Genomic DNA, 22,464 nt, shown 5'->3' with positions numbered 1-22,464 from the left:
ATTTATATAAAATTACATTATATTTAAAGTTACTAAAAAAAAAAGGCAAAAAGTTACCTTAAAATTAGATATAAGTTTAGCCCCAAGTATTAAGATTTGGATGTGACATTATTTTCGGTGGTCCCATTGAAAATGATGTCATTAACTTCTTGTTAAGACTCCATAAGACTGTCTAAATTTATCACTTTAATCCTAAGACTCAAATATATAACATATTTTTTTTTCTTTATATGTAGAAAAGTGAAAAAGGAAAGATAATAAAAATGAAATTGAGGTGGGTTCCAAACTCAAGTTTAAGTTGAGTTTTGAAATTTCAAGACTCAACTTGAAACTTGTTTGAGATTTAAGAAAAAAAACGGAAGTTTTAAACATAAATCTTAAGACACAAGATAATGATATCACCAAAAATCTTAATAGACTTGCTTTAACTTATCTGTATATTACTCGATGTACATTAATTAATATTAGTGTAAATACAAAAGTTAAAATGTACTCAAGCATAATTCAAATTTCAATCCACAACCCTCTCTCTCTCCTTAGTGTTGACTGTTGAGTTTCCCTCAGTTTTCCTTTTTCCCCATTTCGCCACTCTCTCATCTCTCCCATGGATGCTCCAAAAGATCATATGGCCTGCCTTCTTGATCATGGCCTCTACAACTCTGCTCAACTTCTTGTATATCTTCTCTTTCTCTCTCTAATTAATATTTATTTCTGTAATTTGACTCATAATCAGGCGTTACTGTTCGTAATTTCATCCCAATATTTACTGATTTTGTGTTTTTGATTTTGTTGTTTTAATTTTCAGGGTCAATTCCTTGTTTCTTCGCCATCTGGAAATACTGAAACTAATTCAAATGTTAAGGCTGAGAATTTGGTATTGATTTTACTCTTAATTTGGATTTATGTACTTTATTTTTTAGTATGTTTGATGCACTAATTATTACCCTACATTTTTTGTTTTAGCTTTTTCTTGGTGACTCATTTTATCGTGAAAGGGAATATCGAAGAGCAATTGTAAGTTATTGGAACATAAAATTTTTAATTTTTTTTAATTTTTATGTTGTTGTCCTTATTCACTTAATTCAACTTATTAGCTGTTATCTATAATACTGTGTAGATCACATTTGATTAGTGAGAAATCCTGATTCAAAAATGGGCACCTATGACGCATAAATTATGTCAAACCAAAGTCTAAACCTTTTACCTGTATCTGTATCTATATGTGTAATTTCCTGTAAAATTATTGTTTCCAAGGTTAAAAGCGCATATTGTGTAAGGTTACAATGCTTAAAAGTATGTAATTGTTGGTGTTTTTGAAACTGCCTGAGTAAAAGACTTAAGATATTGTTTACTTAATAGTGTATACTTGATTGTTTTTGTTGTTGTTAATTGTTATTTGCTGATTTCAGCAAGTAAATGCTTATGGTTGATTCTTGGGAAATCCTCAATAGTAGCCATATACTATTGACTTTTATCAGTGGTTGCCAAACTTTTTACCGATTATCAATGGTAGCCTTGAACTTCTACTTTATCAAGCGTGACATTAGTGTTAGTTTATTTTGTTAATATTTCAGTTGAATCTAACCTTTTGTATCAAAGGTTAACTTTATCAGTTTGATAAGAGATAAACCCATCTATCCTTTTTTTTCTCTCCTCCTCCATCCCCATTATTCTCTTTTACAGTTGTCTTCTTAAAAGGATTTAGACATTAATGGTGAGCGAAGGAGCAGCAACCACCAAATAAAAGGAAAGATTGTGAGAGAGAAATTGTAGGGTGGGAATCATGGATGAATCTATGAATTTGAGGCAGTTTTCAAGTGTGAAGAACTGGTGGAAAAAATTGCAATTGTCTAGGGTTTGGCTGTAGGTGGGCAATGTCGCTTAGGTGTTTGGAAGGTCGGTAGAAGGGGGTGGGGTTTGTAGTGGTGGCTCAATGGCTCATGAGGGATGTGTGAGGGCAAGAGAGAGAAAGCAAGAGAGAAAGAGAGATGCGATGGACTTGTGGTTGAAGAAAGTTGGTAGGATGGCAACAGTCGTCGGAGACGGAGGTGCTGCGGTGGTGCAGTGGCAAGGGTGAGGAGCAACAAGAAATGTTCGGTATACAATGATTAAAATTCTAGGGGAAGGAGAAGGGGATGAGGAGAGTTAGCGGTTTAAACATGGTTTATTAATGTTAGATTTAACAGATTTTGAACCAAAAACTTGCATTAATGCTATTTGATTCAATTTATAGCCGTTTTGGTGTCTTGCTCTACAATGAGCTCTATGTTTACCTGCTAACAGATGAAGCTTTTAAAATGTAGTTGTAACGGGGACAAGCTACATTACTGTGTGAATATTATGGTGGAAAACTAGAAACTTGTACTCTTACCTGATCCCCAATAGTAACTTAGAAGTTTTAAAACTTGCTGTTAGATATAAAAGGGGCCTTTTCTTATCTTCTATATTTATAAGACTTATGAAAAATTGTGATGTAGATCAACTGATGAAAAACAAATGAGTTTATTATTATATCTCAGCATTGGTTTATTGTTGGCCTTCCTCTGATGAAAAGAGTTCTTTTACTTTATTTGAGCAAAAAGCAAAAGACTAATTATGTTTATGATCCATTACTTCAGCCTTATTGCCAATAAATATCTAAGGATCATTTCTATCCACAAATTGACCCTTCATGATGCTTTATATGGTTTTGAAGTTGTTTTAATAATGCTCAGTCATAAGCAGATTTATGGTGTTGGCCTGTTGGGTAAGCCTTCCAGCATCAAGAATTAGTTGTTCTATTCTGAAAACTCCATTACTAACCACTTTTCTGGACATAGAAGCTGATTCACTCTTAGTTTTAATTCTATTGTCCTGACTACTAACCACTTTGCGCTAGCCTTCCAACATCAATTATATTGTGCTCATCTCATACTAACTTTAATGGCCTTTTGTTTAATCTATGCTGTTTAATTTTTCTGTGACAAAGAAAAATTACATTGAGATAAAAAAAAGAAAAAGAAATGGTTTATATTGTTGCTTTCTCTAGTATATTATGTGCTCATGAATGTAAATATGTTGATCATACTTTGTTTACAGCATAAGGCCCTCTTATTGTTGTTAATTTATTGATTTTATTGTGGGACAGAATACATATAAGCAAGCATTGCAACATCACAAGATCACCCCCAAGCAAAACGCCTACACTCTAAGAAGTTCGTTATCCGCACCAAACAGATCTTCTTCTCCAAGTCTACTTAATATTTCAACATTTAATGAAAATGAGGTAGAAACTATTATTTTCTTTTCCCCATTTTTTTTCTTTTCTAGCCTACTCCAAATTTACAAAATATATTTAAAATATAGTATGCATCTTCTTTTCTTCCTAATTCCTTTTTTTTTTTTTTTTTTTTTTTTTTTTCTCTTGTGACAGGTCAAGTTCAAAATAGCATCTTGTCACGCTGCATTGAATGAGAATAAAGTTGCACTCCTGGAGGTCTTGCTCTATGCTTGTATATAATATATATATTTTTCTTAAGTAGCATAATTTTGAGTTGCTGACAATGCCTTAAATGATGGAATAGAAAGGGAGACTTTTTTCTTTTAATTAGTTTAATATGAAAAAGACAGAATTAATGGAGATAACATATTCTATTCAATTGATTGAAAATCCATTCAAGCCCAGCTACCAAAGCAGAAGATTATATTGCTAAACTTATATTATTTAAGTTATTGTTTTCTAATTCAGCGAGAAAAGTTTGCTTAAGCCTGAATTCGAGTTTAATCTGGGTAGACCTTAAGGTTCTGCCAGAGTTCATTTTGAAAAATGGGATGGTAAACCAAGAAGATGACTAGAATTGAAGGTCAACACTCTATATTATTACTATTGAAGTGCAGTTTTCATTTAAAAGAATATGTTTGTAGCACTCTCCTCTTTTTTTAATGTAAACTACAACATTGTAATAAGCTGTTCGTGATGGGATGGAAATGGTATCTATCTCGTAATTGTCAACCTTTTTTGAACAAGATAACTATCTAAATGGCTTTTCACTTTTCCTCTTATGCCACATCCTTGAATTAGTGCTTCAAGCAGCTTGTGGTTGTGGATAAATTATATTTCTCTATCCAAAGTGTTTGTACCAATTTATTGCACCCTTTGATGAATATACATGGATACTCTTCCCATTAGTTTTCACTTCCCATTATACTGATACAAAATTGAATAAATTTCACTCTTAACTCTTAAGAAATACTCTACGACATGATGAAAGTGTGACATATACTTTGGGTCTGCGAAAGTACCTATTACTCACTTTTATGGATTTAGGCCCATGATCAAATGTAGAATATTTTCCTTTTCTTCTTTGACAGATGGAGGGAATTCCCAACAAGGCAAGAAACTTGCCCATGCATTTATTGATGGGAAAGCTTTATCGAAATACTAGACACACTCGTGCAGCTGTAAATTGTTACAAAGAGTGCATAAGGTATGTTTTAAGGATATGGCTTTGGTTATTGTGGCAAGTAATTCTACTCCCTTGACCAACCGACTATGTAGGTGTCATAAGGATATGGCTTTAGTGATTGTGGCAAGTAATTCTACTCCTTTGACCAACTGACTATATATGTGTGTTGCTTCTTGTAAAGATAGCATTGGTTTTTATTGTTCTGAAATGATTATAGTTGTAAAAAATATTGGAGATATACTTTAATTTATTAGAGTTTAAAATTCCTAGTGGTCATTGGAAAAAAAAGTACAAATTTAGTGTTGCTTATATTTTCATACAACATCACATTTGTCATGTTAAATACCTTGCCTTTTTCTCTTTTATAAAATCCAATATATTGTATGGAGTACAAGGTACACTCTCTATTCGTCGGGTTAATTATCATAGTTATAAAATTCATTAGTGATACATTTTAACCCACAAGAATTGAAATTGGGCAGGTGTTAATTGAAACACATTCGAATGGTGTAAATTTAGAGTTTCTTCATTTCTTTTCTTCCTAATTTCATACGACTTCACTTTTGTTTTTGTAGGGTTTCTTCATAATTATTCTTAATTTCATACGACTTCACTTTTATTAGGGTAACTACTCCATTTTTCCTCCTCTTGTATGAAATAAAAGATAGTGGATGGAGTGTTAAACTACCTTATAAGACTCATTTGTACATAGCTATTTGTAAGGTTTTGGGGCATATTGATAGCTAATTGTATCCTATATCTCTATAAACATTAGGCTTGGATGATATGTGATGAGTGATTTGTTGAATGAAAAAATCATCATTTTATGTAATTCTTCAACAATTTTCCGCAATTCCAAAGTGTCAGAAACTTTTACCGAGGACGTTATTTCTCTAGTTAGGTTATACTTTTTTTATTATAATGATTATTATTTTTTTTTGTTCCTCGAGCTGGTCATTTGTAGCACAATGCTTAATTATTTATTGGAAAAATTGTCTGGAACAATACAACATTTGGCCGGTTTTCCAAAAATAAAGCGACCTTTTGATTATTCTCTAATAAAACGACTTTTGGCATTGATCTTTCATAAATAGGACGTAACCGGTTGGCAACTTGTTTAATAAGTTAAGTGTGACACGTGCACTTTGTAATTGGTAGGTTGTTTTTTTTTTTAAACAATTTTCTTATTAATAAAATAGATTTTTAATTTTTAAAAAAAACCCCAAAAGCCCACTCCGTCAACAGCTTCCCCACCCTACCTACCATCAGAACGGATACCTTTCACCAGAACCCATTAGTTGGCCGCCACACCCTGTCCCCACCAGCCCGAAACTCCCATCCTAGGACACCACTAGCTGAAAACCCTTCCCCACCAGCACCATAATTGAAATTCCTGACAGGATGGGGTTAGGATTATTGAGGGTCAGGGATGTGGTTGAGGGTCGGAGTGGGGAGGGTTGCGTGGTCTGGTGAGGGTCGAGGGTCGGAGAGGGGGAGGGCTTCGCGAACTGGCGAAGGGATGGCAGCCTAGCGCGGAAAGGGAGGGTTGGAGGGGCTAAGGGCGCTGCGAGGGGGCTAAACGATGGGCTGGTAGCGCTACCAGGTGGCTGAATGGGGGGCTGGTGGTGCTACCATGTTGAAATGGAGGCTAAACGGGGAAGGGGGACTGTGGGGTGGCAAGAGAAATGTTGTGGGGGTGCTAAACGGGGAGGGGGGGGGGAGGTTTTTTGTAAGTGTTTTTTTATAAATTAATATCATTTTTTTTAAAGAAATATGTTAAAATTAAAATTCAAAATTTCTAACCAATTGTAATGTGACACGTGTCATTCTTTAACCTATGAGACCGGTTACCGGTTTTTTTTATCCTATTTATAGTGGAGCGGTATCAAAGGTTTTTATTGGGGACTAAACAAAATGTCGTTTTTATTTATGGAAGATCGGCCAAAGGTCGTATTATTCCTAACAATTTTTCCTTATTTATTTTGTAATGATTAACTTGGAACACTTGGAGTTGGTGTTGACATCTCCAAGCTTAAGGAGCTACTATGATCATTTAAATATCCACTAATGTTGCTTGTTTGAATGTTTGCTAATTATAAACTCTTGTTCTCTTGGAACAAGTTTTTCTATCATCCTTCACTAGTTGTGAATTAGTATATATACAATTTATTTCTTCCCCACTAGCAAATATTTTATTATTTTGAGGAATTTCCTTAAGGAATTTTTGTTATAATATAGTTTTTGTGAAGGTATGAAGTGTTGTAGATTTAATTTCTCTTTTTAGCTTTTTTTGTGTTACTACAAGTAGATCTTAGAAATGATTATGGCTTTTACTCCTTTTTCTCATCATTTAAGGAGCATTCCATGTCCTTTGGTCAATAGTGGAGGAACAAGGGGGTTTTATAATAGGAAAAATTGTCAAAAATAATACAAACTTTAAGCGGTCCGCCAAAAACAAGTCAATCTTTTAATTATTTTGAATAATGCAAACTTTGGAGAGTATCCACTTTAAACGAGACATTTCACCTAAAACCTAAATAACTGGTTAACATTTTTTTTTTATTTCTTAGATAAATTCATTTAAGAATTTAATTAACACCTAATTAAAGCTTCTATTATAGTTTTACTAAAAAAAATTGATTATAATTAATTAACAATTAAATTATTAAAATAATTATACAAAAAAAAACCACCCCTCCCTCCCTCCCTCACAACCAACCCCTTCCTCTTCCACCACCAAGATCTCCCTTCCTAAACCACCTGGCGGCTACCATTCCCCGACCATCATTACCTTCTGTCGCCATTGCCCTCCCTTCCCTCGAACCACCATCACCGAAACCACATTCCCCTCCCCTCGAACCACCAGGCCAACGAAATCCCCCTTCCATGAAATTAATGATGCCGTTAAAACCCAAATTGATGGTGATTGATGTGTTGTCGGAGTTAGAATTTTCACTAGCCAGAGTATTGGCGATTGATTATCGTGATTTCAAGGGGAAAAATCATCATCGTCGCCGAAGAAATCATCATCGTCGTGCGGCGGTGACTCGGTTGATTAATACGTTGTGGGTAGGAGTCGGGGAAGGGGGAGGGAGGGGTAGGGATGTCGGGGTCATGGAAAAAAACTCGGCCGTTCTGCTGTATAACCACCGCTTTGTAACCGGTTTCAGAGTTGCCGATCCGAAAAAGGCCGTTGTATAACTCCGAATTGAAATTCACACCCAAATCTCCGAGTTGGCCGTTACGTAACGGTAGAACGCCGTTCTGTAACTGTTACATTCGCAAGTAATCGTTTCGGGCATGCTGATGGAGCTTCATCCCTGTGAACCAGTGTCACCATGGCTATGGAGAAGTCATAAATTTTTTTTGACGGGAGGTTGAAGAAGAAAGGAAGTACAAAAAAAAAAAAAAAACTGAAAGTCAAAAAGTCACATGATGCTTTATAGCTGTCCCCCTTTTCCCCCTTTTACTGGTTCTTTTTTTTTTAAATCTTTTTTATTGTAACAGTTGTGTCCCATCACTTTTTTAGCCCTTTTACTTATCCTTTGTGGTAAGTTACTGACTTACTTATTAAGTAGTCATCTTTACCCTTTTATTTTTAAGAAATCAAAACCAAATAAATAAGTGTTTAAAAAAAAAAATTTAATAAGTGTAATTGTCATAGCTTTAGCATAATATGGTATAAATAATAAGGCAACAAGTAAACAAGCTAAAATTCTACTTATGTGATTTTTTTTTTTTTAAATCACACTGTGAAATCTGTGATCCGTTCTATTTAACCATTACAAGCCGTTTCCGCGACAACGCGACCGTGACCGAGTTTTTTTTTTCCATGGCTGGGGTTGGTACGCCGGCGCAGGGGAGGGGGCTGGGTTGCGGCAGGGGTTCGCCGATGTTGGTAGGGAAGGGGGCTGTTTTTTATTTATGAAAAATAATTATATTAATAACTGAATACAATATAATAAATATTAAATAAAATAAAAAAAATAAATTAAAATGTCAAACTAATAGAATAACAGCACGTGTTCCATATACCTACTAATCAAGTCACCAACCGGTTTAAACCTGTTTATAGCGGATACTCCTCAAAGTTTGTGTTATTTAGAAATAATTAAAAGATTGACTTGTATCTGGCAGACCTCTCAAAGTTTGTATTATTTTTGACAATTTTTCTTTTATAATATATAGTTTTCTATTTTGTTATGAAGGTACTAGATGTTGACAATTGATTTCTCTTTGCCCTTAAAATTGAATATGGCTTTTACGCTTATATCCTTTCACTTAAGGAGTATGTTTTGTCATTTGGGTCAATAGTGGGGCAATAAGACAATTTTTTTAGGGAAGAGATTATTAACTACTATCCTAGATTAAGGTTTACGGCTGTAACCTTGCATCCATGGTAAGGCAACTACTTGCCAAGCTTGGTGGAGACTCCTCAGTGTTGTCGAACTTAAAGATGTCAAAGCTTTTGTCATGAAATGTCTGTCAACTTTAGGGTTGGAGCAAAAGTCCTAGATAGATGAACTTATGAAACTTTATTATATATGTAGCTGAATTAGAATTTAATGAAAGCGCAAATTCATAAAAGTGTATCTTTTTCTTCTTTACTCAAGGGCATAGCAAAAGACTAAAGTTTAACTACATTGTTATATTTGGTGTACTTGGTTAACAATTTTTTTTTTTTTTTTTTGAACTAGTTCTTTTTCTTTATTGGGTATTTAAAATGATCTCCTTGTTCTATTTTCTCAAAATATCACCTAACATTATAACAATCTATGTATAAATAATTAAATATAGATGAACTGATTAAGAATTTGTTCTTGCAAATTTTCTTAAAAACTCATTACTTATTCTTGTTAATATCTGATCACCATTATTATGCACACCAAACCTTGCTGGAAATATTAGTTAAGAAAATTTGTGAGACAGATCCTTTTAAGTAGGCCTTTTTGTTGTAAAGGTCTTTTTATAAAAAAAAGTGGTTTTTATCGTATTTAAGTTGTGGTCCTTTGACCGGATTCCGGCAATTGACTTCCTTTTTTTTTATTTATTTATTTATTTTTTTTTTTTAGGGCGCGCGTGCACCACTTAAAATCCTTTTTTCCCCCTTTACCCCTATGATCTTGTTCGATTTGTCTTCAATTAACTTCAATTTTAATGTGAAAGATTAGAATTGGAGTTTGATGATTTTTTTTCACAAAATAGGATTCACATTTGAGGTTAATGATGAAGAAATTAGGGTTTAACAAAGGGAAAAGGGGGAAAGAGAATTTTAAATGGTCACGTGCAAGACACCTGACGTTTTTTGGTCGGAAAAAAAAAAAGTAAATGGCCGGAAGGTCAAAGGACCCTTGCCACAAGCTAAGTGCGATAAAAGGACCTTTTGTGCCACTTTTTTTTATAAAAGGTTCTCTACAACAAAGCCTACTTAAAATGACCTTTCTCACAAATTTTCCTATTAGTTATTATCTATATTGCATAGCAACAAAAATTATGAAAATTACATATCAGGAAACTACACATTATACATTGAAATGAAATTAATAAGATCCTACTTGATTACGTTTTTTTTTTTTTTTTTAAATAATTTTTTTTATAATTTTTAATTTAAATATATTAGGGTAAAAATCCGGTCAAAATTTAGTTACATGAAATCAGACTTGACTAGACCGGAATATTCAGACCCAAATCAGACCACACCTTAATAAATCCAGACCTATACACCTCATTTTAGGTTAAGATATCAACCTCAAAATCACTGTACAATCTAAACTGTTAACCAAACTTGAATCTTAAGAGCAAATGGAATAGAAGCCCTTAACCAAATCTACCAAAAAACAATAGAAATATTAACAAAATAACATAAGGGGGAATTCAAGGTTTTTAATTTCTAACTTTAAAAGAGAAGGCAATTTGTCTATATGAGAGACAGATTTAATTAGATCAGCTGTTGTACAGTATAAGGATTATATCAATAATAAAGGTCATGACACGCTCACCGGCAACAGCGGCAACTTGTTGGGATTGGGTGAGTAAAATCTGGTCCTGTAAGGCTGTAAGAAACCAAAGGAGTTTTTACTTGTAAGATAATCTTTGAGCTGGCATTGTTTTTTGAGATTTGGTGTGGTATTATTCAAAATGAAAGTATTACATGTCAAATTTATCTTCTATTATGACCTGCAGACAATTTTTTTTTTTTTTTTTTGAACACATAAATGAAGGATTTTATATCAATGGCCTAAATGAACCCTTACAAGAGCTGGGAACAGCAATTGGCTGGTACAAACATCAGGGGACTATGTTAATCTGACACCTAGTTGTACATCGAGTGTCTGGTGTCGAATCCTCCGATACTTCTATGAAATTTTCTAAAATCTGGGGTGTTGAAGGATCCGACACCATGTCAAACATGACACCCAAATCCGAGTTTTGTGCCTAGACTTATACAGTGTAATAGTGTATAATAGAAAGCGAATAACTAGAAGATTGTTCAGAGCATATATACTACAAACATCTAAAAGGAGTTCCATAATTATACTATTTAACATTCATAAAAGGAGTTCCACGACCTGCAGACAGACTTTGGAAAATTAACAGATTTTTATATGTTTGTTCTTCATTTTGAACCCTTTTTTATTGACTGGTTTGACTCTTAGTGTATTATGTGGTAACTTTTTTTTTATTTTTATTTTTATTTTTATTTATTTTTTATTTATTTATTTTTTATTTACTCTGCAGACATTGTCCTTATGCCCTTGAAGCCATAACAGCTATGGCTGAGCTTGGATCTTCTGCTAAAGAGATTATTTCTTTGCTTCCTCAGGTTATTACTTCAAGCATATTTATTAATTGTAAAATCTGTTTTTGGACAAAGAATGGTGCATGTTATTGTTGGTAAGAAGTTATGGTGAAATCATTATGAATTCACTGTTTATTTTGCAGCTATGTGTATGCTTAAACTATTTAAGAACTTATTAATTGCAGTTTTCATAGTGGTTGTTGTACATGCAGCTTATTTGCCCTAAATTTGTTTACCCTGGTACTTTTATTTCATGTCATGTCTTATGGACTGACCATTCCTGATGTCCACTCTCTCTTTCTCTTTTTCTTTTTATATCAATCTTTCTTTTTATCTTGCCAAATGTTGTGCTTGTAACCTCAACATGAGAATTTACGTGATATGACTTTCCTGTATATGTATTGATAGTCACAATTTTTTTGTTCTAGTTTGTTTTAGATTTAATCATTTGCTTCACAATGGACTTTGACTGATGTATGTGTAGAATGACCTAGGTACATGTGTTATGTCTTTGACTGATCTCCTAGATTGATCTAAAAGGTGGTCCCCAATTTTTTTTTTTTTTTTTTACTTACGTTACTATTGCTATCATTTCAGACCCCAAGTAGAAGTGGGAGGGCTCTCTCTGATCATCTTGAATCTGGACGCTGGCTGCAGGTAGGCAACAAACCTATGTTACTTTTCTCTGTTTTTGTTGTATAGAAGTGTCTCAAATTTACCTTTTGAGCAATCCTAGATTGCCCTAGTAGGTGCTTTACATGTCAACAATGTAGATGCTAAGCACTAGGTGGAGAAAAACTGCTGCATGGTTTAAGGCTGCCTAATTTTTCTGGATAGGACAGGCTGTGTCCTGTAAAATTAGATCATGAGTTTCTGGTCCCTATGATGCTATGTTCCGTCTTAATGTCCAAGAGATTTTTTGGTTGCATGCTATTTTAATGAACATTCAGCTCTTGCCAATTCATTGTCTTATGAATAAAATGTCTTAAAAAGTAAAGTAATTAATAGAGAGGGTGAAATCTTCAACACAAATGCCAAAAATTGATCATCAAATTAGACATTGTCTTTTTAATTTAATTTATATATATATATATATTTTTAAAAATTTATTATGGACTTGCTAAATTTGAGTATTCTACATGTGATTGGGTAATGGTTCGAGGGAAAACTTATAACCTATAAGCATGTTTTGAGTTTTGGTCTATGATGTCTATGTGGTTCATGTGTACATGTGCTAGCTTCTTTTAGTTGAAAGATAAAGACTTCTTTTTATTTTAAGGGCAATATCTCCTCTTGTTTTTATCCCCACCAACTTATTAGGATTAGAGGGAGTAAATAATTATTAAGGTGAGAATTGACTTGAAAGGGTCAATTCTAGGAGTCATCAATGAATTTTAGATAATCACATAAACCATGATAAGGAGCATAATTATGCACCGTTGTCAAAATTGTTGAAATACAACCCTTACTAGTTCTACTTAATAATATAGTATAATTAAACCATAAAATAATCTTGTTAACACCGTAAATTTTTTTTGGTAAGGGTAATATTTTAATGATCATATATGTTACTTCCTCCATTCCATTAATATTGCAACTATTACTATTTTAGGAAATTTTACAAATATTGCAACATTTCCCTATTTACATATGTTTTCTCTCGTTCTCTCTCTTCATCACATGAGTCCCTATTATTATTCCTCTCTATCTCTCTCCTCTTTGTAAAATCTATGTCCCCTCCCCATGTTGCAATATTGCAACGGACTTGTGGGTTCATTGCAAATATTAGAGGAACGAAGGAAGTATTAAGTAGGCCATACCTTTAAAATATTGATAGAATGATTTAGGTTCAGTTTGACCGCAATTTTATAACCTTTTAATTCTTTATACTTCCTCTGTTCTTTTAGTTGTATCACTTTTGTTTTCATGGACTTCTAGGCAATTTTTGGAGTAGAGAGTGGTAGAGAAAAAAAAAGGGCCCATGTGGTAGGAGAGGGATAGAGAGAATTTATTAGTTAAAAAGAAAGTGATGCAACTAATTTAAAATTTCCTTTTTAGGAAAGTGATGCAACTAAAAAAAATAGATGAAGTAATTAAATTGTTTTATAGAACTAAGTAAAGGGAAGAAAAAATGAAAAGGGAATTCAACATTACATATACAATAATTTAAACAGAGCTTGAGTTTGTATTTGTTTTGTATAGCATTAGGTATGGAAAAAGATGAAAAAAAATTGAGAGATTTGTTGGGCATTTATGGAGTGATATCTATAGATATAAAGGGGTCTTATACATAGGGAATTGTGTCACGACAAAAGGACATGAAACCTTGGACTGAAAACAAATGTTTTGCTGCACTAAGTAGACTTTTTCAAAATGGATGTTCCTATGCTTGAGAACCTATTTTTGTTTGTACATCTTGTGTTGGCTTGAATGTGGTGCTGGTTGTCACGTGCTAGTTTGTATCTTGTGTCAAGTGGTGCTCATGAGTTCAATTCTAGCGCTTCACTCATTTTCAAGAATTGTTTTTTGATTGGCAGACAGTATTAGAATAGTTTCTCCCACCCTTGTTATGTTCAGCCTTGCTTGTTTCAGTCAAAATTTTAAAAAACAATATATGATATTCTTCCTAAACTAAAGGTATCTTCTCCATGCCTGCTTATCAGTTGAAGATGGAAGATGATGCCACTGATGATGAGACATAACCAATGTTGACATTTGGGTAACTTAATGAATTTATCCTTTACAACCGCATTTGACGAAAGCAGAACTTGTGCTTGGTTAATTAATTAAGGATTCTTACATGCATTCCCTTGTATACTAGAAACTTTGGTAAGGCGGTTGTTGGGCTATAAAGAGTATATGTAACTGTTGTTGCGATATAAAGAGTATATGTGTGTGTGTATGAGAGAGAGAGAGAGAGAGAGAGAGAGAGAGAGAGAGGAGGGGGGGGGGATGGAGTGGGAGGGAGAGAGTGAGGGTGAGAGCGAGGGAGGGAGGGGGGGGGGGGGGGAGAGGGCCAACGACTTTATTTTTAGTATGACATTTTGTTCCTATTTGTAGTTTTTGATGTAGGAGTACCTCACAAGTAATTAAATATACTGCATTGAGGCTATTTGCGATTATCTTTAAGACTTCAGTTGACTGTATAGGTAAAAAAAACAACTTGATGTCTAATTGTTAGTAATGATGACTTAATGTAACATTATTTTATATTTTTTGGGAGCAAGCAAAAATTGTCACTTTATGTGTTAGTAATGTCAATGTAGCTAGTTACATTACATATTGTTTCCTTCAATTTATCTAAAATCTTAACTCCTTATTTGTCAACTTTAAGCAGCGTTATGTTGAGGCCCAGTGTTGCATTGCTTCAAATGATTATAAAGGTATGATTCTTAGGATTGACATTAAACTCTTTCTTCTATTCCACAAATGATGCCTTCTTTAACTTTTTTTCGTGCTTACAATTGTTATTAGATGTCTTTTAAAAGTTATCATTTATCCAAATTGCGCTATTAATTTGAATTGTAAGTACAATTTCAATTATAAGTAATAAGTACAATAATTAAGTGACACAAAGTAAGTTTTTTAGTAAGGTGGGATAACAGTATAAATATAATTAGGAGTTCAATAATGGATATTTTTATTTTGTAGGATGGTATACATCACTATCTATTTCATATTTTCCTAATTCCAACCTACTTTATATTGTTAGTTTGAAACCTGTTTTCAACTGTTGTCTCTTTATAAAAAAAACTATAAAAACAATTAAGATGCACATTATATTAAGGGGCAGCTATGTTACTAGGACTCTTCATTTCACAAATCTTTGACAGTTGATATGGTATGGACACTTAGATATTTGATGAAGGATATTTTTACAAAATAACCAGTCAAATACTTCGTTTAGGGCAAAAGTAATACTCGTGTCTGACTTGCACAACTGAGTATCGTATTATTCAAAAGGCATTCTTACAGAAGGTTGTGTTTGAATTAATAAGATGATGAGAATAATTATTGTTATCCTTAAAGCACTTGATGAGACAGTCTTGAATAAGCAATTGAAAGTTTGTTTGTTGGATCTTGCTTCTACCGAATTTTGTTGTGGTTCCTATCCTTTTAACCCTCCCCTTCCCCACTCTCTTTTTATTTAGTTTTTGTTTTTGTAGTAAGTTTTAAAGTCTTTGTTGATCTGCAGGTGGCTTGGAAATATTTTCAGATATTCTGCAACGATTCCAAAATAATGTGCATATACTACTTGAAGTTGCAAAGGTTGGTAAAGCTACCATATTCTGGTCATTAATTAATTAACATTTTAGTTTATGTCAATCTCTTGCTGTGGCTACATTGTTTTGCTTGGTTTGATTACATATCTCTCTTCGAATTTAAAAATTATGTTGTAGCTTGGCTTGGGAAAATTAATTTGAGTTCGATTCAGACTGATTCTGATTTTAGCTTAAAGAACCTTGTTCAAAATATATATAATTAAATAAAAACTAGAATTGTTTTTTCGCCTTCATAATATTATTTGTCATGACCTTATGGGTAATTGGTGCTAAAAAAACAATGCATCTTTGTGATGTACTACCTCCATTTTGCTGAGTCTTCAGCAGTTTTCATAGCACACATTTGAACCCAAGTATCTTATAATTTGTGATATAAAAAAAATTACAAAAAGTTCATATATTGAAACTACACATCAAGGTAAAGCTAGCAAAAGATTTTACACGAGTATTTTTATTATTAGATAAATTGATAAATACTTATGGTGAAAGTTTTCTCTCTTCTAATTAAAGAATCTATATCAGAAAAAAAATATGTTTTTCTTTTTTATTTAATTAATGAGATCACAAGCTTACGAGCCAGATACCATGGAGTTTGAGTTAATTAATTTTAATATTTGAACTAATGATATAAGTTCAAGCACGGCTCATTAACAAATGAACCAAACTTGAACTGTATTATGATTCCTTTCTATTATCTACAATACCTGTAATTGCATCCTTAATGTGCAATTACAGTCATCTGCTTTCTTTTCCCTCTTCACGACATTTGTGTAGATGTCATACTTGTGTGAGTCTTCTTTTGTTCCCTTATAGTAAATTCATGGTTGTGTTATTTGATGGTGGTTAATACATTTTTTTGCTGCATCTTGAACAATATGTTTAACCCCTACCCCAGCTTTTTTTAATATAAGGGAGAGTATGGAATGTAAAATGATAGGTTTCATTTTAATCCACTTCTTGAATCCCTAAAACCTATTTTACTCCAACTCTTCATGTTATTTAAGACACCCTTCTCGAATACCTGACACTTGGACATGGGAATGAAATTCTTACCCCACAGTTCAATTTTCGTCCTATCACTAAATATTTTGATGCCTATATATGTAGAAAAGTAATAGCAAGGGAATCAAAATGAGGGAAAGAAAACAAATACTTTCTGATTTTTTTTTTTTTTTTTTAGTTGACACATTTTTACTTTTGACACTAATCACAAAGTCCAATTTGACTAGCTTTTGTGACATATAGTTATCATAAAACAGTCATGTGAGATCTTGTTAGAATCGTGTCATTGTATTTTTCAAATATAAAATCAACTTTTGTAACTTTTAATTATCTATAGCTAGTGATATTAATCATTCAATATGTGTGTTGGCAAATGTGATAAAATAAATGTATCAACTAAAAAAGAATGAGGGAAGTATATGCTAAAAGAATAACATAATTTTAACAAGAACTTGAAACAATTTCACTTCAAATGTTTGTGCATACCTTTGTAATGTACTTCCTCTACTCCATTTTAGTTGCAACATTAGGATTTTGGCAATTTTCACATTCTCTCCCCTTTTTTTTTTATTTTTTTTATTTTTTTTTTATTGTAATTTATACAGTAGAAAATATAAGGCATGGGATCTTGTTGGATATGTCTCATTTTGTACTTTTATAAAATCTAATTTTTATATTTTTTTACCAAAATGCAACAAAAGATATTAATGTTTAAATTGTGCATTGACAAGCATGAAACTATTAGTGTTGCAAGTAAAATGGAGAGGAGAAAGTGAATAGCACATGTGAGAATTTAGATTAAGAATTTTTTTTGTAAGGTAACACCTTTTGACACTTTTTGTCGGATAGCATCTCATGTAATTTTGTTTCGTCAAGTTGTATATTTCAACATTTTAAGACTTTTGCTGATGTGTAGCTCATACCTGTACCCTTATCTGTGTTCACAATGCTGAGGCTGGTTTTTTTTTCCTTGTTATAATATCAGTTAATTGATTTTCATGCTGTCAAATTGTACCTTATGCTATGAGCCTATGACTGGCACATAATAATATGATGACACAGTAGGTTTGCTGACTTACCTATGATGCAGTGCCTGAGTCAATTGTCAAGGTTCTTGTATGATGAATTTTTTTTTTTTTTTTTTTTTTTTTTGGGGGAAGGGTGGATGGTTGGGAGCATCTTATTTGAATTTCGTCTACTAATTGTTTAATTTTAGCTTTATGAGGGCAAATCAATGAAGATGCTAAAATAAAACCTTTGTTTCCTTGGGAGGGAAGCATTTGCCATGTGGCACAAATTTGTCCTCACAAATCTAGCTAATGATAAATATTTGATGATACCATTTGCAATGTTGGTTCAATTGACATTTATCACCTCCAAAAAAAAAAAAAAAGGATCAATTTTTTTGAGTCTATCTTAATTGAGTTTGATTGACAACTAAAAGCTGCCATTATAGCCTTGGTATCAGCATCTAACTTACTTTTTTTTTTTTTTGAACTCTGGGTGAAGGTTGAAGCCATAGTTGGGAAGAATGACGAAGCCATAATGAATTTTGAAAAGGTGGTTGCGGACCTGTAATGGATGTGAAGTTACAAATAATCTTATCCACATTTTGATATTCTGATGATCATGACAGGCTCGTTCTCTGGATCCCTATGTAGTTACTTACATGGATGAGTATGCAATGCTTCTTAAGAAGAAGTCTGAATATCCAAAGCTAAACAAGTTAGTGCATGACTTGTTGAACATTGATGCTACCAAGCCAGAAGTGTTTGTTGCTTTGTCAGTGTTCTGGGAAAGGAAAGATGAGAGGGGAGCACTGTCTTATGCAGAGAAGGTTAATCTGATTTCCTGGTTTATAATTGTTGTCGCTCTTCCTTTTTCCTGGTTTATGGAACCTACTGGAGTTATTTTATGCATTCTCTAACTATGTACCTCGTTTTGGCAACCAGAGTATTCAAATTGATGAAAGGCATGTATCAGGCTATATCATGAAGGTATGCCCCAAAATCACATGACATACTTCAAAAATTCTGATTGGATTCTGGTTTTTCTGAACATCTCACCCATAATGCATCTATGCACTGCCTTTCTACTATTGTATTGGCTGGTAATATTTGGCTAAGTATTAATGCAGGGGAACTTGCTTTTGTCATTGAATCGACCTGATGCAGCAGCTGTTGCATTCAGAAATGCGCAGGAGCTAAAACCTGATTTGCGGTCGTATCAAGGTTTATTTACATATCAAAAAAATAATATAAAAAACAAACAAAAAATAATAATCCAAAAGCTGTTACTGAAGTCTTAAATTTGGATGACACATTTTGAGTGGTTACAATGTCTTCTGATTATTCGTAACTAATTAATGATTTTTTTTTTAGGGTTGGTGCATTCTTATTTGGCAATATCTAAGGTTAAAGAGGCTTTGTATATAGCAAGAGAGGCAATGAAGACAATGCCTCAATCTGCAAAAGCCTTGAAATTAGTTGGAGATGTGCACGCTAAAAGTTCCAGTGGGAGGGAGAAGGTGTGATTATTGTTTCTTCTATTGATTTTGACTTTGATCATTATGCATTGATCACTCTGAATTTGCTCTCATATATTCTTTTTCGACTAAGAGTTTTATGCTTGACAATGCACGATTTAAACTACTAATATCTTTGGCGTTTTGGTGAAAAAAATATAAAAATTAGATTACAATAAAGTAAACATTTAATTGAATCAAACATGATCCCATTTGACTGCAATTATTTCTTTTGTATTAGGAAAATAAATACTCTCTCCTTTTCTGTAATTGCAACACTTCCTATAAATGACCACTTTTTTATAATTGCTATACTTCCTGAAATGGATTATTATTTACTATACTTCCTTCGTTCTTTTATTATTGCACCAAAAGGGATGGACACAAATGTTTTGGTAGTGGAACAAAGGATGAGAGAGAAAGGTAGAAGTACATAATTGCCCATGCATTGTACACATGAACCAGAAAGTCTAGTGTTGAAACTTAGGATATATCAGGTATTTGCGGTGTGAACATAAATATTTCTTTTCCTTAAATGAATATGGTGCAATATTTGTGAAATTTCCTTAACAGTCAAGTGTTGCAATATTAGAAAAACGGAGGAGGTATTATTAATATTCCTTCCGCCTTCCATATGCAATTAAATCTTTCTCAAACTTACATATTTTATTCCTGTATCCATATCCAAACTTCCATATTAATATTATTAACTACCTTCCATATTCATTCCTCTATCCTTGAAATGCTGTTGATAGTTGATTATGGAGTTTTGTTATTCCCCTCTATTAAACTACATTTTTTTTTGTGTACAAAAGGGTCCCAGGATTCATCTTTGAATCGAACATTTTTGGCTTATTGTAATTGATAAATTGACCTGACTTAGTCTTTAGAGTTCCTTTAACCTAGCTTTTTAGTTTCTCTTTGGTGACTAGTTATTAGGATGAAGCTATCATTTAATGTTTACTTTTCACTTTGTTTTATTCACATAAACACAGTTACGGTTTCTACTGATTTCACTGTAAATCATATCAAGGCTAAGTAGGCTACATAAGTGCTTTTGAGGAAATTAATGGCTACACGTAATGTCTATATCCTGTTTTGTTGTGCTTTAACTTTTGCATTGCTATACTTTCTAGGCAAAAAAGTTTTTTGAGTCTGCTCTAAGATTGGAACCTGGTTATCTTGGGGCTGCGTTAGCACTCGCTGAACTTCATGTCGTTGAGGGCCGAAATGGTGAGGCTGTGTCTCTTCTTGAACGGTACCTTAAAGATTGGGCGGATGACTCTCTCCATGTGAAGCTTGCACAAGTATTTGCTGCCACAAACATGTTGCAAGAGGCACTGTCTCATTATCAAGCTGCTTTGAGGTAAAAATGTTGGCCAACTTTTTTTTAATTCTTTGTATTCTGAACGTACAAATGGTATTGTGAAATCATTTATTCTTTGACAATTAGTTAGCGACTTATATGGTTCTTAATTTAACTCATTACAAATATCAGAATAAACTCCCAAAGCGAAGCTGCAAAAAAAGGGTTGGACCGTTTGGAGAAGCTGATGAAGGTTTGCCAATCATTCAATTCGTTTTGGAGTTTTCCATGCTTCATCATTTTCTCAATCTTGTTGGTAGATTAACTAAAATTTAACATGGTGATCCTATAATATCGTAGGGAGTTGATCCAGATGCACCCGAGGAAGATGAAGACAATGAGGTCGATGATGTTGAAGGGGACCAGGAAGAAACTGAGCTTTTGTGAGATTTGTAAGCTTATGAAGATTTTTGTTAAGTGAAGAAGGTTGGTCCTTCACTTTCTTGAGTGAACGAGTACCATAAATGTCTGTTGTAACTTCTATATATTTTTTAAATCTAGGAATTGAGTAGGTAGATCTGTAAGTAAATTTTAGTACCCAATTATTTTGATTAATTAGACATTTATGTGAATGTCCAATGTAGCGCTATATTTTTGTAATGTTTTATAGGCAGAAAGGGGAATTGAGTTGCACATAAATTGGCTCAAATCAGCAAGAATTATGAGGAGATGTGAGTTTGGTATTAGGAAGTTCTTAATGATGTTACTAATGCAACTCTGTTAGTGCTTAATAAAATTCCTACTTTTCCCGTCAAAAAAATAAAAAAATAAAAAAAAATTTAAAAAAAATTACCAGAAAAATACTCTTAAAAATATTGCTTCCCACAACCGCTCAATTAATGATAAGACCCAAACAAAAAAAATCAACAACAAAAATGTATCTTGAAGACTTGAGCAGGCAACTAGTCTAATTTAACTCTTAATGAGAAGTTGCACAAGTTATATTAATACCTTGCATTATCTATAGTAACTAGTATGAATGCCCTACAGCAGAAACTTTGTCATGACAGTAATAAACAAGGTGATCTTCAATAAATATAAAAAAATAAATGAAAGCAAGTATTAATCGATTACTCAGAACAAAACGTCGATGAAAAATTTAAAGAGAAGCAAATATTTTCTAAGCATTATATAAGCTGGTACAATCATACACTATGATTGATCATCTGAAGCAATAGCATCTGAGGAAGATTGAATCGAAGCTATGGGATCAGGGAAAGCAAGAACAACTAGATGCCCCGCACGTTGGTATTGAAGATTCCAGAACCTTAGTTGAGCAAGGGTCTTGGTCTTTAAGTTGCATCCAACAAGATATGACCCGTTTTGGCCACTAAGACGAGAGCTAACTTGCAGCTTCAAATAAGCAATATGAGGGTCACGAGGATGCATACCAAGCACACTACAACTACAGGATTTTGGTCCCCATTTAGGCCCCCCTGTGAGGTCCAAAACGTTGATTTTACATATTGGTTTCCAGTAGTAACCATCAAGATTACGGGTATGCATATCGTATCCTTTAAGTTGCCAAAATCGAAGATCTAGGGATAAGCCTGCATATTGGCTGATCCACAAGGAGCCATTTGATACACTTAAACCTTCCATACTAGAATTTCGGCAAACTTCTTGTCGTGATGGAGGGTGAATGACACTGAGGAACACCTTTTCGTAGGGATTGACAAGGGAATAATCGCGTCGTCAAACGACTACACCTAGATCAAATACAATTTATACAACCTAAACAAACCTAATACGAGTATAAGGCAAGCATAGGGGTCGAACCACAGAGAACGATTAAACACTACCAAATGCTATCAACAATTAAGCTAGTCCGGAATAAGGGAAGGTAAACTAAAGGTCTAAACAAACTAAAACTAGAGATAAAACATTAAGGGAAATGGTTTAGGTATAGCATTCACTTGAACATAAACAAAAGCATAGAAGTTGAATTAATTATGAACTAAACATGCTCAAATATCGAAATAAAAGATCCAATCTAGCCGCCTTCCGGGGTCAATTGGCTTCTCCTAACATAGCCTCTATGTTTC

At 33.3% G+C, this 22,464-nt stretch overlaps 1 protein-coding gene across 3 annotated transcripts; it reads left to right on the top strand.

The window, feature by feature from the left end:
• Positions 1–498: 498 nt before the first annotated feature.
• On the top strand, positions 499–21,102 carry LOC145582100 (anaphase-promoting complex subunit 7-like). 3 transcript variants are annotated; one of them, XM_081639125.1, is made up of 18 exons: positions 501–673; positions 806–874; positions 964–1,014; positions 3,128–3,265; positions 3,413–3,475; positions 4,351–4,466; positions 11,184–11,268; positions 11,842–11,901; positions 14,579–14,627; positions 15,440–15,513; positions 18,039–18,089; positions 18,166–18,366; positions 18,482–18,526; positions 18,667–18,760; positions 18,911–19,056; positions 20,190–20,419; positions 20,552–20,612; positions 20,720–21,102. In XM_081639125.1, exons 1-18 carry the CDS (start codon positions 605–607, stop codon positions 20,804–20,806), a joined length of 1,689 nt encoding a protein of 562 aa, XP_081495251.1. In that variant the 5' UTR covers positions 501–604; the 3' UTR covers positions 20,807–21,102. The 3 variants fall into 3 exon arrangements, with proteins under 3 accessions (XP_081495253.1, XP_081495251.1, XP_081495252.1); XM_081639126.1 differs by having other exon boundaries at positions 502–673; positions 14,582–14,627; XM_081639127.1 differs by lacking the exon at positions 18,039–18,089 and having other exon boundaries at positions 499–673.
• Positions 21,103–22,464: the final 1,362 nt, after the last annotated feature.

Source organism: Chenopodium album, chromosome 15 (genome assembly GCF_948465745.1).
Source record: "Chenopodium album chromosome 15, dcCheAlbu1.1, whole genome shotgun sequence".
In the NCBI taxonomy this organism is placed as follows: domain Eukaryota; kingdom Viridiplantae; phylum Streptophyta; class Magnoliopsida; order Caryophyllales; family Amaranthaceae; genus Chenopodium; species Chenopodium album.
The sequence above is the reverse complement of the archived record's forward strand: the minus strand, read 5'-3'. Positions and strand labels throughout refer to the sequence as shown.